A 22,058-nucleotide genomic window follows, 5' to 3' on the forward strand; every position below is an offset into this window, starting at 1 on the left:
CAGGCGTCACACAATGCGAATTGCGCAACGAGTAGGTTGTTGAATGCTTCCAACCCATTAGAAAGGACTCTGCCACAATTCTTCATCGTCATCAGGCACAGCATCAACAAAGTGCGCATAATGCCTTACATGGGTTTAGCAGGTACCAATGCTCTCCGTAGAATGACGAAAAATGGCACAGTGCCTGCTGCCCTACTTCTCAAAAATTACAATGATTTATAGCGTAGTGAGTTCCTCGCAAGTGCACTTGTATTGGTTGCCAAGGAAGCCCATAAGCGCATGATTCACTTCCTCGGGGTCTCAGTAAAATTACAATGATTTATAGCGTAGTGGGTCCCTCGCAAGTGCACTTGTATTAGTTGCCAAGGAAGCCCATAAGCGCATGATCCATTTCCTCGGGGTCTCAGTAAAGTTCTTCGCACCCCCCCGTCTCTCTCCCACGTCAACGTATGTTATACAGCATGACGGGAGAGGGGAAATAGCGACCGGGCGTCACCCAATGCAAATTACATAACTGGTGGGCCGTATAGATTCCAACCCATTACAAAGGGCTGAGCCATAATTCTTCATCGGCTTAGTAGGTGTTACAATTAAAGCTTCCCAACTTCACAAAAATTGTGATTTATGGCGTAGTGGGTACCTTTCTAGTGTACTTGTATCGTAGCCCCAAGAGAGCTTAACGGGCTCTAGAAACGCCGCTCTTCCAGCTTTCGCTGTGACTGTGCTGCGGTTTCAGCGCAGGCCTGGCGTTTTTTTGCTTGTATCTTTTAAAAGAAACTGCGTACACAGAAACTTTGTGCAGCAAAATGACGGACGATAAATTGCGCGTTTAGGATGACAAAAAATCGAAAAAGAAAAAAAAATCGCTTTTTCCACTTCGCCCCATACCTTATTAAGTATGCATATCATAGGAGTCGCGGGTAGCATTTGTGAGGCTAGGGTGCCCTGCAAATGCGCGTTATTTCTAACAAGCATGAAACGACATGAAATCAGTATATATACTTATAGTGTCACATACCGAGTATTTGCCGCAGTATCATTCTTCTTGTCTCTCTTCTGAAATCTTTTAATACCATTCCCCATCTCTTTACAGAGTAGCATACAAGCTATTATATATATATATATATATATATACCTAAAAAATCTGTTTTTCCCATAAAGAGCATCTCCCATTGTCACTCTGCAAGAACCTACTAAGTTACTGCTACGCCTTTTCCAAGAAATAGCACTAGAGGAATTATGTAGAATAATTGCAGTGTATTGATTCATGAGGGGTTTCGTTTGAACGCTTCACCCCCACGAACTACATTACTCCATGGCGCTAAAGGCATCTATCGTCATAGTGTGGAACATCCATATTGGTTGGAATGGCGTATAAATTAAATAATGAAATGGTGTATGTTGCCAAATGAACACTTGTTTAGGACTCGCAGTAACTCAGAATGGATTCTGTTAGAGTGCTTGGTTTTTTTTGTTCCAGTACATTTTGTGTGAAAAATCTCTCACAGTGCGCCTCTGTAATGGTCGAATTGAATCAGGAAGCATAGTGCCAGAAATATTCCAGAATTCTACGCAGTACAACAAAAGGCATCACGCGGACGCGCAGTACAAAACTGCAAATCAAGGCAAGTCAAAGCGATCGCGTACGCAAAAAAGAATAAAGAGGCAAGTACCGAACAAACTTCGCGAATATGTTTTCGCGATTGCAGATATTTATGGCAATGCAATTCGCAGCAGTGCACAGAGGCAACAAATTACGGCATTCAGGACGTAACGCTGGGCTGAAGGTTACCATTTTCGACACTGGCAAAGCTAATTGATAAACATGTGTGTCATTGATGTAAATATGCACAATGCGAATCATTGCCATGCTCGCTGAACTCCCCCGTTTTCATTCAGAAGAGCGTCCATGCTTTTTGTTTTTGGGTCGTGATAAGTTTGCCGTTTGTTGAAACGTTGGCTCCCGCGACGTTCCTAAGAGACAGGACAAAAAGACACGGACATAGGCGCGGACTAATCGCAAGATATTATATAAAATCAGATATGCGCGAAACGAGATGTGCAAAAGCATAAAACGTTCTCCATTGGAATGCCTGATGATAGATTAGTATTAGGACACATCAGAGCGCGCACATGTGACAGGCGATTACAAACTCATGGCGCTGAGAAAGCAAAGTTCCTTGTCAGTTAAGCTGTTACATGGCATGCTTGCACAGGATGCGTCTGTATTATGAATCGTGAACGCCTCAACTGTCGCACGTGTTCTCTGGTTCTTGTGTCGCCTTAGAATTTGGCATTTTTTAAACGCCGGCACGTAGCCGCACGATGAAAATTGAATTGCCAGGTTTCCGCCTTTTGCCACGTCCCTCAGTGCTCTCATCAGAGTTCTTTGCTGTACATTTTATAAAAACATAAATCGGCATATGCAAGACTCTGAGTTACATCTGTGCTGGAACTCTTGGAAATCGGACGCACATGCAGGCATCTGAGAGAAGTGCAGACAAGTTCTTGCGCTTCGTGGTCTATAACCGGAGCCTGAAGCACTTGTCCGTAGGAGCCACCTTCCTGACTGCGCGGCGGAGCCGGTCTCTCGCCTACCTCGTTCAAAGGCACGTGACCCTTCAGAGTCTTCAGGTAAGACTGATGGCGCGATTGTGTTGCGATTATCGACGTATTGCTTGGACACTCGCTGCGCCGTTCCTGTCCATACGTTTAAGCTAACGCACCGTAGCCAGCAGCGAAATGTACCCTGTCAAAAGTCTGATTTCACGTACAGGTGCCAATGACCCTGCACACAGATACTCAGCACTCTTCGCCTCAAGCGTTGCCTCTCAGCCCACGTATTAGCATAAAGACTCGTACCCGCTGTCAAAGTTCCGCACTATGCAGCGCGACATTTTGACGTATCTGCCAATTGCCGAGAGCGCCCGGCAACGTTCAAGATCGCTGGTTTGGTCGAACTAACCTCAACTAGCAGGCCGCAATTCGCCAAATTTATTCCCGCAAGAGCCGGGAGAGTGAAGCTTTGACCGGGGGAGGGGGGAGGAAGGGCGAGGGAAGGAGGAGGGGGAGGGAAGGCAGTTTGAACAAAATGTCACGAACAATGCCACTTGAAACAATGACTTTGCCATATCTCATGTATGGGTCATTTCTGAAGGAGATTTGGCACCAGGGTTCGAGAAACACATCGATTCCGGTCTCCAGAATGGCTAGTCTAGACGCTGATGCGGAAATATACAGATTTTGTTCCGCGGTTATGTTTCAACACCTGGAAACCGCGTGGGGTGCCTCGCGAGAGAAATGCTTTAGATAGTCCTTCCTCTGCATTTCCTCCTCTCTGCAAAGCTTCTCTTCAGTTTACCCGAGTAAATAATGCGAGTGCTATATAAAAAAGTGGCAAAATATCAATGATTTTTGAATGCACTAAGGGCAAGCTCAGTATTTGTGGATTTGATGCGGGCCATTCAGTATGCTTTTAGTGATTAGGGTGCGCTGATAGTGAAGTAAAGAGAGTTGGCGATCGCAAGGCCGAGATCATTCTTCTTTCAACAACACAATTGAACCGAATAAGTGTTCTCAAAGAGACACACGACAAAGCTGTTTCAATGGCCGCCACGATTAGATTGCTTTGGCCGTTGCCTCCCTCTTACCAAGTATAGCTTTCTTGCCTGTCGCTAGCCAAACGTCTTCGGTGTCTTCTATAGGGACTCTAAAGGGAAAAACGATTTTTCTTACGCTAGTAAATCACTGTTTAAAAATTACAAGCTCACAGCGCTTGCCGCGAGATCACGCTTGCTAAGACAGAAAAAGCACAAAAATAAAATGCCGGTGGCGGTGCCAGCTTCAAATTCCAGCACCAAACGACGTGACGTCATGGGTTTGATGGCATCTACTAGGTCTCACATAGTACCTAATCAATAAAAAAGAAGCAAATTGTCCTCTGAGAGGCCCACAGACCTAGCATACCAAGTTTAAGGAAATTTTGTTGCGACAATGCCGCCACAATACGAAAAATGAACATGGAAACGAATTACATCACATGCGGAGATTTCGGCGCGAAACTAATGAATGAATCTTTGACCCTAATTTTCTCCTCTAATAATAAGCCTGTAATGGGACAAGTAACGACATTAGAGTTCTCAAAGTGCAATGTAGTAATCTTAACCGATTCATTATTTCACTTTAGAGTCCCTTTAAATGCGAAGCATTTCTTGGCGTACCAAAGGCATTTTGAGCGTTTTTTAAGAGCGAAGCATTTTTAGCGAACCCTAGGAACCTCGAGCGTTTCTATCTATCTATCTATCTATCTATCTATCTATCTATCTATCTATCTATCTATCTATCTATCTATCTATCTATCTATCTATCTATCTATCTATCTATCTATCTATCTATCTATCTATCTATCTATCTATCTATCTATCTATCTATCTATCTATCTATCTATCTATCTATCTATCTATCTATCTATCTATCTATCTATCTATCTATCTATCTATCTATCTATCTATCTATCTATCTATCTATCTATCTATCTATCTATCTATCTATCTATCTATCTATCTATCTATCTATCTATCTATCTGTCTGTCTGTCTGTCTGTCTGTCTGTCTGTCTGTCTGTCTGTCTGTCTGTCTGTCTGTCTGTCTGTCTGTCTGTCTGTCTGTCTGTCTGTCTGTCTGTCTGTCTGTCTGTCTGTCTGTCTGTCTGTCTGTCTGTCTGTCTGTCTGTCTGTCTGTCTGTCTGTCTGTCTGTCTGTCTGTCTGTCTGTCTGTCTGTCTGTCTGTCTGTCTGTCTGTCTGTCTGTCTGTCTGTCTGTCTGTCTGTCTGTCTGTCTGTCTGTCTGTCTATCTGTCTGTCTGCGCTCTCGTGGTCGCCTCCCTAACTTGATATATACCAAAATCGACATAAAAGGACGCCAGTGCATGTCGAACACGATTCGCAGGTTATCACACGAATAACGTTACATATTGTAGCAAAACAGCCATTTGGGCTAGTTGGTAACGGTTCATATCTTAAAGCAAACAGGCGCACTATGGGAACAAGGACAAAAGGGAGGAACCGACGACACAAAGCGCACACTCGCAACTGAAGGTTTATTGAAAGAGTACACATAAATACGTTACAAAAAAAGGGGCACGTGGTGCAATTTTCCTCGCCGAAACAAAACAAAACGAGATGAGTATCCCCTTAACAGATCATGAAAGCGCATGCGTCTATACACAAAGGAAGTTCGAAGAAAACCGGACTAAAGAAAATTCAAACTGCGTGGGGAGGAGGGGGGGGGGGCGGAGGAGAGGGGAGAGGGGAGGGCAGACAAGTTTAATGCAGTGTGTTGATCAAATATGTATATTCTATCTCTGTTATGGCGATAGAAGGGTGGCTGACGCATCTATCCCCGCATCTCTTTATGTGAAAAGCTTCAATTAGTTCGCGCGTGGTTTTATCTCGATGCCTAGATAGAGCCATCGCGTCAACGAGAAAAGGTGAGCATCCGCACGTGGTTCAGTGCTGGGACAAGTGGGCACCCTCTCTTGACGCCACGGCTCTGTTGTGCTCCTGGAGGCGAATATTTAAGCAACGGCCAGTTTGGCCAACGTATACACGGCCACATGACAGTGGTATGAGGTACACGACACAGGTTGCGCATTGAACAAAAGGCGAGGTGTGTTTACCTCGCCTTTTGTTCACCTTTTCTCGTTGCTCACCTTTTCTCGTTGACGCGATGGTTCTATCTAGGCATCGAGATAAAACCACGCGCGAACTAATTGAAGCTTTTCACATAAAGAGATGCGGGGATAGATGCGTCAGCCACCCTTCTATCGCCATAACAGAGATAGAATATTCATATTTGATCAACACACTGCATTAAACTTGTCTGCCCTCCCCTCTCCCCTCTCCTCCGCCCCCCCCCCCTCCTCCCCACGCAGTTTGAATTTTCTTTAGTCCGGTTTTCTTCGAACTTCCTTTGTGTATAGACGCATGCGCTTTCATGATCTGTTAAGGGGATGCTTATCTCGTTTTGTTTTGTTTCGGCGAGGAAAATTGCACCACGTGCCCCTTTTTTTGTAACGTATTTATGTGTACTCTTTCAATAAACCTTCAGTTGCGAGTGTGCGCTTTGTGTCGTCGGTTCCTCCCTTTTGTCCTTGTTCCCATAGTGCGCCTATTTGCTTTAAGATATAACGTTACATACTTGCGACGCATAACGTGAAATCCTTTTCACCAGCCTCGTGCGGCACATACCCGAATGCCGAGGCCCATGGCATTCGGGTATGCGACACAAGTGATTCACAGTCTGTCAAATCACACAGATTTTACACTAGAGCGCAAGTTGATACAACCTAGCGCGCATTCCTTTTTGTTTTCGCGGTAGTTTCATGGGATTTTCCATTGCCGTGAGCTGCTCACAGCGAGCACATTTCCTTCCTGGTGCAGGTCAAGGGCACCCTGTACTGTAGTCCCTCGGCACTACTGGAGGCTGTGGTCCAGAGCCCAACGCTGACATCATTGTCCGTGCAAGAATGCTTGATACGCGCCGAAGATATCGCAGCTATGGCCGCTGCACTGACGCTCTCTTCACGGCCTCCCACGCTGGACGCTGGGGACACGACAGACGTGGGACCACGAGTGAACTCCCTGAAGAAACTTGAATTTCGAGGATGCATGGGCGACGGCCCGCGTGTGCAGGCAGCTTACGCCGACCTCATCGGAGGCAAGTAGCATGCTTCGAATATTTTGCTCCCATTTCAATGTGAAGAATTCTTCGAGAGGCGCTATGCATGGTGTTGCTAAATGTTCAAACCACGGCTTAAAAAATCTAATGCAATCCGCAAGTCGGTGTATGAGCAACCACACCTCATGGCAGGTGAGGTCAATTTCTTTCTTTAGAGGGGTCATGAGCCAATCCTCGGGGTTGGATAGCATCGTACGGGCTTGGATAACATCCTAAGGATAGCACACACTGGTATGAACAGCTCAGCCAAATCTTGCAGTCGTGTGTGCCAAAGAGTTTAGAAGCGAAGCGCGAAGTTGCCGTTTTCCTAGGCGTCCTCTTTTCGTACAGTGGCCTGTGCTCGCTTTCTTCGGAGCTGGCGGCGTCTGCTGTTTGACGTCGAACAGCAGATACCATGCTATTGGTCAATAACTGATAGAAATAAAAAACGCCGTTTGGATAAGATGCGCTTCTCGACCTAGGGTGCCACTACGTGGACGCTCGGCGCTCCACAGTATGTTAACGTTACGCAGTGAGCCACACTCGCGCACAGGAATCGCAACGGGAAGGAGCGATCGCGTTTCATCATGCGCGCTCAAGCACATGACGCGCGCTGACGTAACTTATTTCCCCCCGTGCAATCCCTCCCTGTGTAACTTCCGGCGCGCTCGTCGGATCATGAGAAGAGAGAAAGCCCTAAAAGCGCGCGACAAGCTCCTGTAACTCCGCACGTCCTTGCATGATTCGAGAAAGTTTGGGGGCAATCGATACTTGAGGCCACAGACTCCGATGCTGTGCTCATTCGAAGACCACTTAAAAAGGTGTTTCATGACCCCTTTAATGGCCTCTTTATGGGGGCTGTTATTTAGATTAAACGTGGCAAAAAACAGCGCAAAATTGAGACAGGACAAGACGAAGAAGGTGCGACAACAGCGCTGACTTACAATTGATAATATTTTGACGTGTGGGCACATATATATATATACCTTAACAGTCAAATAGAAAGAAAACAAACACGGTTCACTGATGCCCCTATCTCATCGACGTGCTTCATCACTGAGCGCCACAACCACATACAAGTGCGCATACATGCAATTCAATGGAGTTACCAGTGGTACATTTTTAAAAGGGCAGACACACTGCACTAATACCCGCGTTAAATGATGAATTTGTAGGATAAAGGCTGATTAGTTTTTCAACACTGAAGATAAACCAGTAATGGGCAAATATTGACTATTTGATAAACACAACCTGTTGGGGAAGGCGGACATTCTAATGTGATGCTGTTCGAGCGAAAAATGAATTCGAGAGGGTAGTTGTGTGTGAGCGTGGCTTTAAAAGTTGGAGCGTGTGGTCAGTGGGTTGCGATATTCTTGCCGGGAAGGTAATTCACTCGATACGATTAAGTGAAATGCAGAAAGAAAGCTTGCGAGAGAGCGTGTAATTTTTCGTTTAGGGCTCATATTGTTGCGCCATATGATTAGGGTGAATGAATGTAGCTGGCAGCACGATTTGGAGAAGACTCAACTCACTGCGACGTCGCTTTTCAAAAATATGCATACACGCATATTTGTGTGGTTACATATCTCTCTGACGACTTCTGCGGTGAAAACACGAAGAAGTCGCCGCACGGCACTCCGGAGTACTAGGTCAAGGTTCACTCCTCGCTATCTTAGTGGAGAGAACTTTGCTCCTTCAGCAGCCAGCGGTAAATACACCCGCCCGGACTAAGTTGACACCTTTCAGATAACAGCTGTGACCTTTAGTACGCATTGGATACGTTTACATCGACACGCAGCCGCGATAAAACGGCCTTTGGAGACGACGAAACTTACCGGTGGATAGCTGCTGATGTTCCGGGGCGGCTTGACGCACTTTCACCGTCAGTACTGAAGTCTGACTAATTGAAGTCGTTTTCCATGTCTGCGCTGCTACAGGGATTCTCTGTCATATTCATCAGAATCCGTCGAAATTCGCCGCTTCCCTGGAGCACCCGCGAGCGACGTGGACCTTGTATGAAACTACGAGCGCTGACGTACCCTACTGCGAACGAGTTTTAAAAATCTCCCTGGGGCGGGAAAAAGGAATTCACAAGCGAAACTGATAAAAAACATGATCTTTTACACTTTCGATGGCATTAGCTGTCCAGAAGCGCTCATGGAGCGCCAGAATCTGAACATGAAAGCGTCGTTAGCATAATAACGATGGGAATAGGCGCGGTCATGAAAGTGTTAACGGTCACATGAAATCGACACTGCACGATCCGACAAGTGTGTGTTCACATATGAGACCACGGCAACGCCGTGAACTCGGCCTCCGTCTACCCGTGGAATGATTTCGCCTCGACGTAGGAGAAATATGCCCTTCAAACAATGTTAAGCGATGGTGCTTCCCAAAGAGGTGAAAAAATGTGCCGCCTAAACAACGTCATACAATGGTGTACTGCAAGACATGCGAGTGCTACCAAAGGGAAGGGGTATCACGTGATCTAACCTAGTACTCAAAACAGTAGCAGCGCCAGCATTTTCCTTGCTAGCCCTCGAGTCGAATGTTGAAGTTCTTGGTCGCATGGGGCCAGCAAAGGCGTCTCCAAGCTAAGATGAAGATATGAGATCTCTCGACGACTCCATGTGTGTACTTGTACAGTACTCGCGAATTGAAATGTGATATCATTTTTTTTAGTATAACCGCTGCGGTGAGCAAGTGCTGGTTATAATTAACGGCGTCATGTCGCTGCAATTCTGGCCTTAAAACGTAATGTTTGCCCTGAACTAAGTATTCGAATCAAAATTACGCCGATATGACGCAAACTGCAGACGCTGGAAACCAAAGTACGAGCAGTCGTCCATCATCATCAGCCTGAATACGCCGCTGCAAGGCAAAGGCCTTGCAGCGGCGAATACGGTCTGTTGAATACGGTACTGTTGCCGAGTGGCCTGTACGAAATCCTTCTTTTTCTGATGTCAAATTCAGTAATCATCCACTTGTTAATGTCCAAACATTAATGTCCAATTCAGTAATCATGACTCGCAGTTCGTCCCCCGAATTACTCAACAAGGTACTGTCATAAGCAAATCGCAGGTTACTAAGGTACTCTCCATTAACTCTTGCCCATAATTGTTCCAAATCCAGGCTCTGAAAACCTCCTTTAAGCACGCTGTGAATAGCATTAGAGCGACCGTATCTGCCTGCCTTATACCCTCCTTTATTTGAATTTGATCGTTTTCTTTATGGAGGACTACGGTAGCTCTGAAGCCGCTGTAGATTGCTTCCATTATGTTCATATATGGTTCGTCCATCCACTGATTCCATAGTGCCTGCATGACTGCCGAGATTTCGACCGGATCAAATGCTTTTCAGTAATGTATGAAGGCAATATATAGTTGTTAATATTCCGAGTATATCTCTGTCACCAAATTGGAAGTGTGAATATGATCTGTTGCCGAGTGGCCTGTACGAAATCGTGCTTGGTCTTTTGTTTGAAATAGATGGCCCTAATTCTATGAAGCAAGGTGTGTGACCGGGCTAGTTGGTATTCCATATTGACGTGGACAGCGCGTGTAATACACAAGGACGAAGAAACGTCGTCGTTTCTTCGTCCTTGTGTATTACACGCGCTGTCCACGTCAATATCTAATTCTATGAGCTAATGCTTTTGTAGTTAGCTTGCAGGCTATGGACAGTAAGCTAATTAGCCTGTAATTTTCCAAGTCCTCGACGCCCCCTTTATTATTATGGAATAATGGAATGTTAGCATTGTTTCAAGATTCTTATGAGCTCTTAGTCAAAAGATACTTCGTATACAGGGTGACCAGTTTTTCTAGCACAATCTATCCACCGTCTTTCAACAGATCTGCTGTTGCCCGATTCTCCCCAGCGGCATTGGCTTTTTGCATTCCCTCCAAGGCTTCCTTTACTTCCCTAGTCGTTATTGGTTGGACGTCTGATTCCTCTGGGCTACAACTTCTTAAATTATCGTCCTGGTTGTGCCTGTACAGACCTCTGTAGAACTCCTCAGCTACCTTAACTGTATTATCAATATTGGGAGTGACATCGCCTTCCTTGTCTCCTTTCGCATGTACGTAGTTTTCTTTTCACCGTTTTGAGGCTTCGTCTATTCTTTAGAGCATATTCAATTATCTACGTACTACACCTTATGTCCCTACCTTACGCATTTTGATTAGTACTGACAGAGCTTCTATTTGTTCGAGGCTTTGGGACTTTGAAGCACCTTAATGAGATTTTTCCGAATGCTGGGGAGCTTGCCGGTGTGCTGTCTACCGACTGTACATTCGACTTGTATTGCACACTTCCTCATGATACTTGTCAGATTATCGTTCATTGCGTCAACGCTGAGGTCGTCTGCCTCGGCTAGAGCCGAGTATTGAATCCCTGAACTTCTCTCTCAGCGCTAACTAACTGATTGACCTCCTGCGTGCCCGTTTATTCAGTTCCTTCCTCAAGTCTAGGCGAATTCGGGACCTCACCATCATAGCATTACGAGCATCACTTAGCGTTTCACGTTTCGCTTTTCCGTTTGTGGAGACTATAATTAAGTAATGTGCTCGAATATGAGGAACAGCCATCCTTACAGTATGGTGCACCATTTTTGTCGTAATACGAATGTTTGAAGTCAGGGATGTAGAAAGACAGTGGCAACAAGGCCGACATGCGTCGCCTTGCACGTTTGCTCATTAAACGAACATGTGCCGCATTTCGTAATACGCATAATACTAGAAGCGTTACTCTATATTGTAGTATATGTAACTCAGTGCTGCAACTTTCACGTGAAACAATCACTTTCTTCAGGGCATGATTTGTGTTCCAAAGAAAAGTATTGCTTCCACATTATCATTCCTCGTAATTTGAGCCTCCACTGCTGTGACAGTTGTATAGCTATTAAGAAAGTGCTCCTAATAAGAAGTAAACTTTTGGCTTCTTTAAATAGAATAGCAATGTTTGCTTATAAAAGTGAACAGAACCAACAAACGGAAGCAGAGTGTGTCCAGAGCAGGGGCTCGAGCGCGTTATAAATGGTCTTATTCCAGACAGTTGAGATAGATTCATGTAGCGTATGAAGGTTGCTTGAACTGCAGAACATCAATATATATATATATATATATATATATATATATATATATATATATATGGCTATAACACTGCAACATCGCCCAAGTCTGCTGTCTGACTTGGGTGTGCGAGCATGTCTGTGTCTGCGGATTTCTGTTGCGAGAAGAACCTCTATCTTCGGATCGTTTTAACTTCTTTAAAGCTGTGGTCGAGGGTGTGACGGCTTCAATTGTGCACGTGGGCCACACATCCAGTTATCTTCGCCTCAGACAAGGATCGCTTAAATATACAAGCGAACATGCTTAAAGAGTTGACCCGCCATGGTCTTCCAGTGTTTGTGGAGCTGACTGCGGACCCGAGGGTTGCGGGATCAAATGCCGAAGTCGCCGTAGCAGTCGCATTTAGATGGCGGCGAAATGCTGGAGGCCAGGGCGCTTAGACTTAGGTGCACGTTAAAGAACCCCAGGAGGCGGAAATTTCCGTACTCCTCCTCTACGGCGTCTCTCATTGATATCGTGGTTTTGGGACGAAAAGCCCCGGTAGTTGAGCATTATAACATGCTCAAATAATGGTTTCCACTTTCCCTCTCGCCTTCTCGGCATAGGTGGTTTGGTTGACCTTACAGTGACCAAATGCTTTCTCGGAGAGGCGTTTGCTACGGCCGCTGCAAGCAAACTGCTCACTGACTACCGGCTACGTAAGCTCAACGTGGAAGACAACGATTTCCCCATGAACGCAGTGCACGACATGGTAGAGGCTCTGGAGGTATGTTACTATCATCCTTATGGTGCGCTAGTCCGGACAGAGTAAGCAATGCCCCAACGAAGTGCCCACCGATGATTATGAAGGGTAATAGTGGGGAGAGTCACTGAACTGAATGTCAATCAAATAAGACTGCCTGGAATTCAAAAGCAGGCTTATTTAATGGCCGATTTGTAAAATCATTGCCACATCATGATCAATATAGCGCACTAATCGATACGTTTAGGCCAATTTAAAAATTGGAAGCGACCCTAATTCTTGACTTTGGTGCTGGTAGCGGAGTTCGGACGTTGGCGTTTGTGTGCCCTCGTGTATTCCTGGAGTTAGCTTTGGTTTCGCCACGCTGCCGAAGCGGATCTCTGAGTCCACGTAGAAAGAAGCGCGTGGTTTTGGTCCTCTCCGCCAGGTGACGCAACAATTCCAGCTGACCTAATGGGCCTCGATGCTTGCGCCCCCCCCCCCTTACAAAGCGCGCATGAAGGCAGACTAAGCTGCTCACAAGAAAAGCATCCGCTCTTTCAATGAACACATTGTATTAATTCTCGTTATTATCCTCACAGTTAATTAGCCCTTCTATACGTGAACTTATGCTCAGATATCATATGTGTCTAACATAGCTCTTAACGTGAACCAGAAACAACGATTCGTAACATTTTTACTTTTTAAAACACATTTTCGGAATTTTCGGTGAAACCGTAAGTTCTCGATCAAAATTGCTTGGAAGAGAAAAGGAAATTGACAACTATCCGACTCTGACTGTAGCACGAAGCCGCATGGGAATCCAGTACGAATTTTTTAGAAAGAAAGCTTCTTAGTTGCTGAAAATTTCGTCCTCGTTAGGGTATGACACCCTCGAACACCGCCTTAGCTTGCCTTTCTCAAGCCGTCCGCCACCTGCGGGACTTCCGCAGAACCGTTTTCCAGTATTCTGCGTCCATGCGCTTCGAATTGTCCTATTAATTCGCTCTCGCGCTACCAATTGCTAGCTTCCTGGCTACCTCAGTTGGTAGCGACCGCCCCGGAAAGGTTTAAGTCCTGGGTTCGAACCCAGGAACTGGGCGAATTTTGATGCAACTACGAAGCTTTCTTTCTGTGAAATCCGTATGTATATCCTTGTGGCTTGGTGTTACAATCGAGTTTTGCATTTGTTTCTGTGTCATCATATCATAGAGCTTGTGAATATGTACTTATCGTTTAAACATATGCGCACGTGCATTCATTTATGCTACGTTTATGTAAGTAAGCAGATGCTATCTTGACGCGGATAATGCGTACATGTTTCGCACTGTCGCCTCTTCTATTCTGCTGCTTAAAGGCCATGTAACATGAAACCACCTCGGTTCACTGCGGTGTCGTCATAAGCACCGTGCAATGTTGAGACGGGCGCGGACAAAACGGAATGCGATGCGCGCGTCTTTCCGCCTGCATGAGCGGCGGACTGTGGCTGGGCGAAAGGGGGACGCGTGCGCGCGTCTTTTTTCTGCGTGGCCCTAGCGGCCAATGTCAGCAAACTTGGGACGGGCCACTGCGAGCAACGCAGCTGCCTCTGTTCAGTGGATGGTGCCGATACCAAAATGTTCGAATAGCCTTTCAGAAAAACTGATCTTTTTTATCACCTTCCTCGACAAGATAACTCCACTCTTAGTTTTTTAACAGCTAAGTAGTTCTCAGTTGACTATTCACCGGCACCGTCCTAACACATAGCGCTTGGAGGTGGGTATGACATGCACGGGAGCAGCGCTTGCAACTCTGCTTGCGTTCCTGCGCACCCGTGATGGTAATACGCGTTTTGGGCGAGTTGGCCGGTGGAACCAACAGGTGGGGGGGGGTGCTTACTAGTAAGTGTGCTTACTAGTTACATAGTAAGCACACTATGCCGGCCCTCAATGGACAGCTGCATGTGGTTAAATTCTCTCTAGCGGAGTTCGTATTTCTCTTTTACTCAGACCAATACTCACTAGTAAAGCATTCAAATGAACACAGGCAGAGATTATTATGTTGTCTAGCTCTTCCGTGGCGAACCTCGCGCCCATGTAGGTTGTACTAACCGCTGGACGCGTTTCTGCGAAGAGAAAACACGAGCAAAAATAGACATCGGCAGAACACAACTTCAAAAATTTTTTTCTTCCTTAAAACAAAAAGAATTTTAATGAACCTTTCTCAGCCAGTGGACAACTAATGTTGCAAGTAAATGCGCTATTTAGCATAATTTTACTGGGTGCACCCCAATGTTAAATTTACGACTAAACATGCGCGAAAATGAACTTTCTTGCAACTTTGTCGCCAGCTCTACACACCATTTCACGCCATATACGTCTCAAACGATTTTTGGGCTACAGTAAAACTTCCTGGCAATCAGTTAAATCGAAATATTACATTTCACTGAATGTCGCCTTTCTATGAAAAAATCCCCATTATGGGTCATATTGTCAATATTTAAGGCCGCATGAAATACCCACGAAAGCGTAAACCTTCGTGAAACTTATTTTAAGTGAGAAGCCTACGATCGTTATGTAGGGAAAATTTTGTCCTAGTTGATTATATGAAGAAGAGATTTTTTGAAAACGCATTTTCCGAGCCATAGCTTCGAGCTTTCCGAAAAACTTCACATAGGTTTTGTGGCACTGACAAAGTTTTTTGCCAAAAATAGTTTGGTGGAAGGCTTCTGGCTTGGGATTGGGACAGTTGGCGTGGAATGACCCTTATATATATATATATATATATATATATATATTGTAGCTTAATGGCAAAGCATTCACCATGAATGCGTGGTCTGCGGGTTAGATTACCTTTGTCAAGGCGATCAAAGTGGTATTAAGGCAAAAACCTTTAATGTCTCATCGGGCCGATCGTGCCCTGGCACGGTGCCAGCTGTGGCCTCTCGCACTCACACTCTCAGCAATCACGTGATGGCAAAGCGGCGCATAGCAACAATTGTGCGTTGCTCCTTCCAATGCGCGTTGCGCAACGCGTCGGCGGTATTCATTGGCGGAGTCGAATGACCACAGGCTTTCGCCGAACACGCTCTGGAATGTGCAAAGTGTCCCATTTTTTTTACATATGAGCAGTGCAGTCATACATGGTACTCGAAGGTGTATGAATAATCTCGAATCGCGGTTCCATAAAGATCGGCGAATATACGAATGTCCCTCGGCGTACCATAACAAAGGATTGCTAAAAACAGTGAAGCATCCGTCGTCGGTTTTTATGGCAGCCAGGAACCTACTGGTAAAGGAGCACAAGCGCTGTTCCGGGGAAGTGCTTGGAAGAACGCAGTTTAAGTTCACTGGGAAGTACAGCCATCCATTGCTAAATTGGAGGTAGCCCTCAAAACAAAGGTTCTTATTCAAGCCAAAACAGTTTATTTCAGGTAGCCAATGTACTTCTGTCTGTGTTTTATGAGCATTCGGTAGTAATATTGTTCAGTGGATGATACCGAGTACAAGTGTGTATGGGCCTGCAGGTAAACAAGACATTGCAGACACTAGCCTTTGATATAACAAGCACACAATCAGAGGATGAGGTCTCCAACCTGTTCGACCTGGTCCAGAAGATCGACGTCTTCTCTCGCCTGAGATTCAACTGGATCAATCCTCGTGGATCGGATTTCGCTAAGGGCGTGATGTCTTCTCAAGTGAGTTCCACAACACGGAACTTTGACGACCACGGAGCTGCAGACGCGATGGAGTTTCTGGACGCCCTTGCCTCCACTCGCAACATATCCGTTGCGTGGCTCGAGTGTGTCAAGAGCGCGCAACCCGTGGTTACCAAGCTGATCGACACAGTCGCCAGGACCAAGTACCTGAGGCAAGTACCATTTCTATTTCTATTTAAGTTGTCCTTTTTGTATCACAACATGTGAAGCGAGGGGTCCTTGCGCGAAGTCACGTTTTAGTTTCAAGGGTGTGTACTGAACAGATAAGTTTAACGTTTAGGCTCTTGAGGAAAAGCAGTAATAGGTTACCAAAGCATTCGAACCTGAGGTTTGCTACCCCCTGTTTCAGGCGAACGACAATGATGTCAGCACACAAGCTCAATTCACCAGTTTGGATGGTGGCATAATGCAATACCTTTGCAATATGGAATCCGGATTACCACATGTGGGAGTTGAAAAAAATTTGTACGTGGGGTGTTGCTTAATGAACGTTTAGACAAGTGGTCTTGGCATCTACAAGGCAGCAGCTGCAGAAGCTGCGGCCTTGAAGAAGACAAGACCAGTTGTCGCAACGTTGGCTCCATCGACACCGTGTTCAATAATATTGATATCTTCAAGCCTCCGTCCGGATATGGGAGCAGACCCGTAAAATAACTGCAGAATATTTGCAGTTGATATGCAGTTGACTGCCAATGTGTACAGCATAGTCAACGCTGACGTTTTCCTGTCTCACCTTGGCTTCATTCACTGTTGACTTCTTTTCCCTGTTGCTAGCCAATACATAGAAACAAAAGTGCACTTAGGCCCTGAGTAATCACCTTAAAGATATGATGCCACCATGTTTGTGGCTTGCTGCGTTCTTTCCTGTAAGCGTTTCCTACTTGGCCGCGTGATCGAGCGGAGTAGCCGCCTGGCGGCTACTGGCTGAAGCGCGCCTAGTGTGGATTGCTCCCTGCGTCGTCTGCTAGCCCCGTCGTGTTTGCATGTGCGCGTACGTCCTGCACATTTTCAAAGGGCGGTTTGTTTTGTTATGTTAGCGCGATTTTAACTGCTCGTGCGTATACCTAACATGGTGTACGGAAGGAAATGGGCTTGCTCGGCTGCATGCGCATTGTAATAAGATCAGTGAGTGCGACTTTCGAGAGCGCTGTGTATTGGTGCCGTACCCTACGTTCGCCGGAATCATTTCAGTGCTGATGCCGCTTTCTGGTTCAAGCACGTCGTCAAGTGCGCTTGGCATAGTCCCAAACGTAAGGAGCATTAAAGTGTGTGTGAATGCAGCGTTTTAGCGACTCCGGGGTAAGCAAAAACGAGGCTCATGCACTTTTGCGTTGTTGTTAGGTGTATAACTGTGGCACTGTAGTTCATGATGAGCTTTTAGTTGCGCTTAAGATGTCCTTTTATTTTACGGTCGTGGTCCCGCAACAGCGAAATATGTGTATCGAGTGAAGTCTGACACTTCGGTACTCAAACTGTCCCTAAATAAAAAAAACAGGCAATGAAATGACACGGCAGTGATAAAACGGTGATGCCGCGCGCAATTTGAACTTGCGGCGAAATTTATGCAGAACCACCCGTGTTCTTAGCCCGACGGCGTGCCTTACATTTATGTCGTATAATTTCACGCAAAACCTCATCCTTTCTTTTCACATTATCTTGAGCGTTTGTGTGGAGTTGTTATAAATTGATGGAAGGCAGCGGACATTATTATTTTGAAAAAGAAAGACACTTATTCCACAAAATAACCGGACCTTTATTGCATCACTGTCGTGCACGTAATCAATCGATGAAAGCTCTGTGCTAAACTCTTACCTGCGTATGCGTATTCGCGTGAACAATGCTATTGAACTCATTGCACAGGAATATCGGCTGGTATACAAATTAACAAGAAGTGAAGTAAACACTTAAGTAGTTCAGCCGTGCTACAGCAGTGCGTAGTACACAGAACACAAGCTAAACACGTACAGAGAAAACAACAATATATATATAGTGCGTAAGCGCAGACTGTCATCTAGGGCGAGCATCCGTTTCATCTGATGATTGCGCTTCTCTCACTAGTAATGGGAACGTTGGATGATCTTCGTGCATCAATTCATCAATGAGGAGTGTATATATTACCAGTAAGCAGCAATCAACGCATTTTATTCGCCGACAATCGGCTCAAACTACTCACAACGAAGCGCCGCTGTGTGCATTTGTAAACGCGCCTCCGACTGCCTCTCCACACTAACGCGGCGACGCTGCTGCCACCTATAGGTCGATCTCGCGGCCAATAGCTCCAGGAAGCATGATGCACGCACCGAGATTCCTGTATTCTCGCTAAATAATTTCAGATCTCCGTTTGATGTGGATAACTTTCGGTTTCGGTTTCTGGGCGCCGAGGTTGGGCAGTGACGCGGAAGTGTAGGGGACTTGGTCACGTGACCACACAAGGCTGTGACGCACTTAGCCAGGAAGCTATCGAAACTCGACGAGTGATGTAGCAACCGATGCTTTGCCGGTGCTGTAGTGAACTAGAATATATTCTAGTTCACTACAGCCGGTACGTACGTTGCCGAGGTGGAGGAGGTCCGGAGGTCGCTCACGTCACTACAGCAGATCTGCTGGGACGTCACTACAACTTTCCTTGCCCCTCCTATACAACTACGCCAGAGTTGGCGCGCTAGCGATGGGTTTCGATCGGGAGAATGGGCATTTAGGTACAATTTGGAAGTGAATTAAATATATAGTTAAACGTTTGCTGTGTCTGACCCTTCGTGTGCAGTGTCCTTGCATACAGAGGAAACCCACAACAGGCTTGTTATAGCTTCGAAATTTGATGGCACCACCCCTTTAAGTGATGATGTTAATATGTGTTGTGGGAATCGAGAGCGCCTTCCCCTTGCGCCTCGTTTCCCATCTAGTGTGTTGTGCCGGCCCCGCGTGGTTCGATCGCCGGAAATCGCCGTCTAGTGGCAACATCACCACGGCGCAGTGCTTTGTTTCCCGAGCAAGCTATGCTACTGCCTTTCCGGCGTCTGCACGTCCGGGAGCCACAAGCCGCACGTCACGCTAACATATGTCACTGTTCCACGCCCGTGCTCACTGGCCGCCAGTGACAGCCCCCGGGACCTCTCTCCACCTGAGCTCGCTTCTGTCCAGCGCTTGGTCGCCGCGGGCAGATGCTCTCAGGCCTGCAACGAGAGGTTCACGCGCTGCCTTAGCAGGCAACTTCTCGTTCGCGTGCTGAGTGGTCCCCTTTGTGTGGTAGCCGATAGCGCAGCCGGCAAGCGTACTCGATTGCTCTTGAGGAGTTACCCTGCGCGGCCCACAATCCCGTTATTGTCGCACTGTGCTGCGCCTTGGGTTAAGAAACCCGTGTTTGTTGAAAACCTGCCTCGATTGCGTTTACTGTGCCGTGGCGGAGAGTGTGGTGGAGAGTGTGGCGGCGGAGGTACGTCGCGCCCCTTCCTGGTCGCGCTCGTAGGGAAAGCCTCGTGCAAACCAATCTCCACAGCGTACTGGCATTTCATCTGCGAATTTGGTTCGGTATCTTCAGAAAAAATGAGGAAGCACAGCTTGTGAATCCGGGAATTCGACCAATAGTGGGCCTTGACATAACCACTTCTCTATATTCTGTGAAGCTAATATTCCAGTAAATTAAGAGCTGAAAGATACGTGAACACGAAGTGGCGCTGGAGGCGACGTTTCGAAAAGCGGGCTGGATGAAGACAAGTCCGCTTGTCGAAACGTCTGCTTCAGCGGCAAGCTGTGTTCACAGTTTGTGCATTCCTTTAACCTTCCATCATCCTGTGAACTTCTGCCTTTTTAAAAATTTCTAGTAAATGAACGGGCACAAAGCATTGAAAACGGGGATCCATTGCAGCCAAAAAAGAGATACAAGAATGCTTTGGATACAGTGACGGCCATGCTCACGCCACAATTATCCAAATCGACTGGAAGATGAAAAAAAATATCGTAGTCTAGTAAGCTGCGCATGTGGACATGTTAATAACGCAAAAATGAGTGCAGCACATGTCGCTGTTAAACATACTCGCAAATGTCTTGCTACACGCCGCGGTGGTCTCGTGGTTGTGGTGCTTGACTGCTGATCCGAAGGTCGCGGGATCGAAGCCCGGCCGTGGCAGCCGCATTTCGATCTAGGCAGAATACCGCAGTCCCGTGTGCTTAGATTTAAGCGCACGTTAATGTGCACTAGGTGCTCGAAACTTCCGGAGCGCCCGCTTTGGCTTCTGTCATACCCATATCGTGGTTTTGGAACGTAAAACGAAAATTAATATTAATGCGCAGATGAAGCCTCCATGGTAGCTCTCCGGAGAAGGTGCTTGTGAGGTCGTGGACGCGGGCAAGAATTCCCGGCCTATTCGCAGTTCGGTTCCATTGACACGAAATGAAAAAAAAAAACGCAGCATGTTTAGGTTTCTGCAACATTTCAGTGCCAAAGCCAGCTGCACGCTTGGTAATGTACTAGGTGATATAAACGGGGGACACTTCCTGCAAGACATAGCGACCTGCAGTGTGTCAGGCACACCCATTAAATTTAATTTCACGTTCTCATTCGATGCCACTCTTGTTCCTACCCTTACACTCAAGTGTTCTGCATCTCTCGTAGTCATGCACTGCCTCTACCATCGACCCACCTTTGGCCGATCTACGATGTTAATTGATGACGTAATGCACTGACGTCATCTTGTGACGTCATGATGACCCTGTAAACGTTGATTTGTTACGTCATGTCATCATCGCTCTCTCCATGAAGGTCACTTGGATTCTTAAACTGGGTTCGCGATTTCCGTTAAGACTCGCAATCGGATCGCCAGCGTTGCCACGTAAGGCGTGAGGCCTTAAAAAAAATTGGCCGCGTATCTGCGTGCTTCGCTGCAAATGCCGTGTAAAGACGATAGAGGAGGCGCTGCGTGAGATATGGACGCCATCTGGCAATACGTCGGGAAACATGAGCTTGTGCAGAGGGTTTCCTTCCTCCGTGGCAAACGGCGTTCGTCGGCGCGCACAGGCATTTTCAGCGCAGCCACATTTTCAGCGCAGCTTAAGAAACTAGGGTCTTTAAAATTGCGTATCTATGTATTTTCTATTAAAGGAAGAGACCACCTAATACTTACCTTGTGATGTTGCGCCTCAGATATGCGTAATTATTCACTTTTTGATCGACAACGTTCACAAGTATGAACAGCCGTACCAGTTCAATATGGGTGGGCGGTAAGCAAGTGGTTCAACTTTGGCCGGGTCGCTGAATCGGGTGACAGACAGACAGACAGACAGACAGACAGACAGACAGACAGACAGACAGACAGACAGACAGACAGACAGACAGACAGACAGACAGACAGACAGACAGACAGACAGACAGACAGACAGACAGACAGACAGACAGACAGACAGACAGACAGACAGACAGACAGACAGACAGACAGACAGACAGACAGACAGACCAAAATTTCTGCGTTTAAGTTCCCCAAGAAAGACTATCGTCTTTAAAAAGGCACCCTATTACTCAGATCTCGATAAGGGTTGAAGAATCTCGCACCACTTAAATTATTCAGGAGTGTCGCTCACGACTACGTTCTGGCAGCTAGGGGAGACACAAGATCAGTAGGTCCACGCACAACGGGGAATAACGGCTGCCAGATTCTTTGCCCGTAAGAGACGGAAATCCCAGTGATCGAAGGAAGCGCATGTCACCGTAAATTGTTAGAAATGAATGTTATGTCGATGGAAAGATGGCTGTATGGGTAATCGGAAAGAGTATCCAGTATTCCAAGGACATTATTCGCGTTTATAATTGAGAAAGCATAACGGTGAGATCCTGGATCTGTGTGATGTCCCAGGGCGTCATGA

General features: G+C 46.4%; 2 protein-coding genes across 2 annotated transcripts in view; both read left to right on the forward strand.

Annotated features, from left to right (window-relative positions):
• The window catches only part of LOC119372201 (uncharacterized), a 35,555-nt gene extending 28,832 nt beyond the window's left edge, over positions 1-6,723 (forward strand). The window contains exon 5 of the mRNA XM_049420141.1: positions 6,439-6,723. Within this exon, the coding sequence (XP_049276098.1) occupies positions 6,439-6,723 (285 nt within the window). The remainder of the gene's footprint in view (positions 1-6,438) is intronic.
• On the forward strand, positions 2,486-16,750 carry LOC125760276 (uncharacterized). The gene is made up of 4 exons (XM_049420142.1): positions 2,486-2,634; positions 12,390-12,550; positions 16,011-16,354; positions 16,723-16,750. Exons 2-4 carry the CDS (start codon positions 12,515-12,517, stop codon positions 16,748-16,750), a joined length of 408 nt encoding a protein of 135 aa, XP_049276099.1. The 5' UTR covers positions 2,486-2,634; positions 12,390-12,514.
• Positions 16,751-22,058: the final 5,308 nt, after the last annotated feature.

This window comes from Rhipicephalus sanguineus, chromosome 10 (assembly GCF_013339695.2).
Source record: "Rhipicephalus sanguineus isolate Rsan-2018 chromosome 10, BIME_Rsan_1.4, whole genome shotgun sequence".
Taxonomy (NCBI): Eukaryota; Metazoa; Arthropoda; class Arachnida; order Ixodida; family Ixodidae; genus Rhipicephalus; species Rhipicephalus sanguineus.

Coding starts and splice junctions, on each gene's coding strand:
- LOC125760276 (XM_049420142.1), top strand. CDS start 12,515: ATGAACGCAGTGCACGACATGGTAGAGGCTCTGGAG. Junction 12,551..16,010: donor ACATGGTAGAGGCTCTGGAG/GTATGTTACTAT, acceptor ATGGGCCTGCAG/GTAAACAAGACATTGCAGAC. Junction 16,355..16,722: donor GCCAGGACCAAGTACCTGAG/GCAAGTACCATT, acceptor GGCATCTACAAG/GCAGCAGCTGCAGAAGCTGC.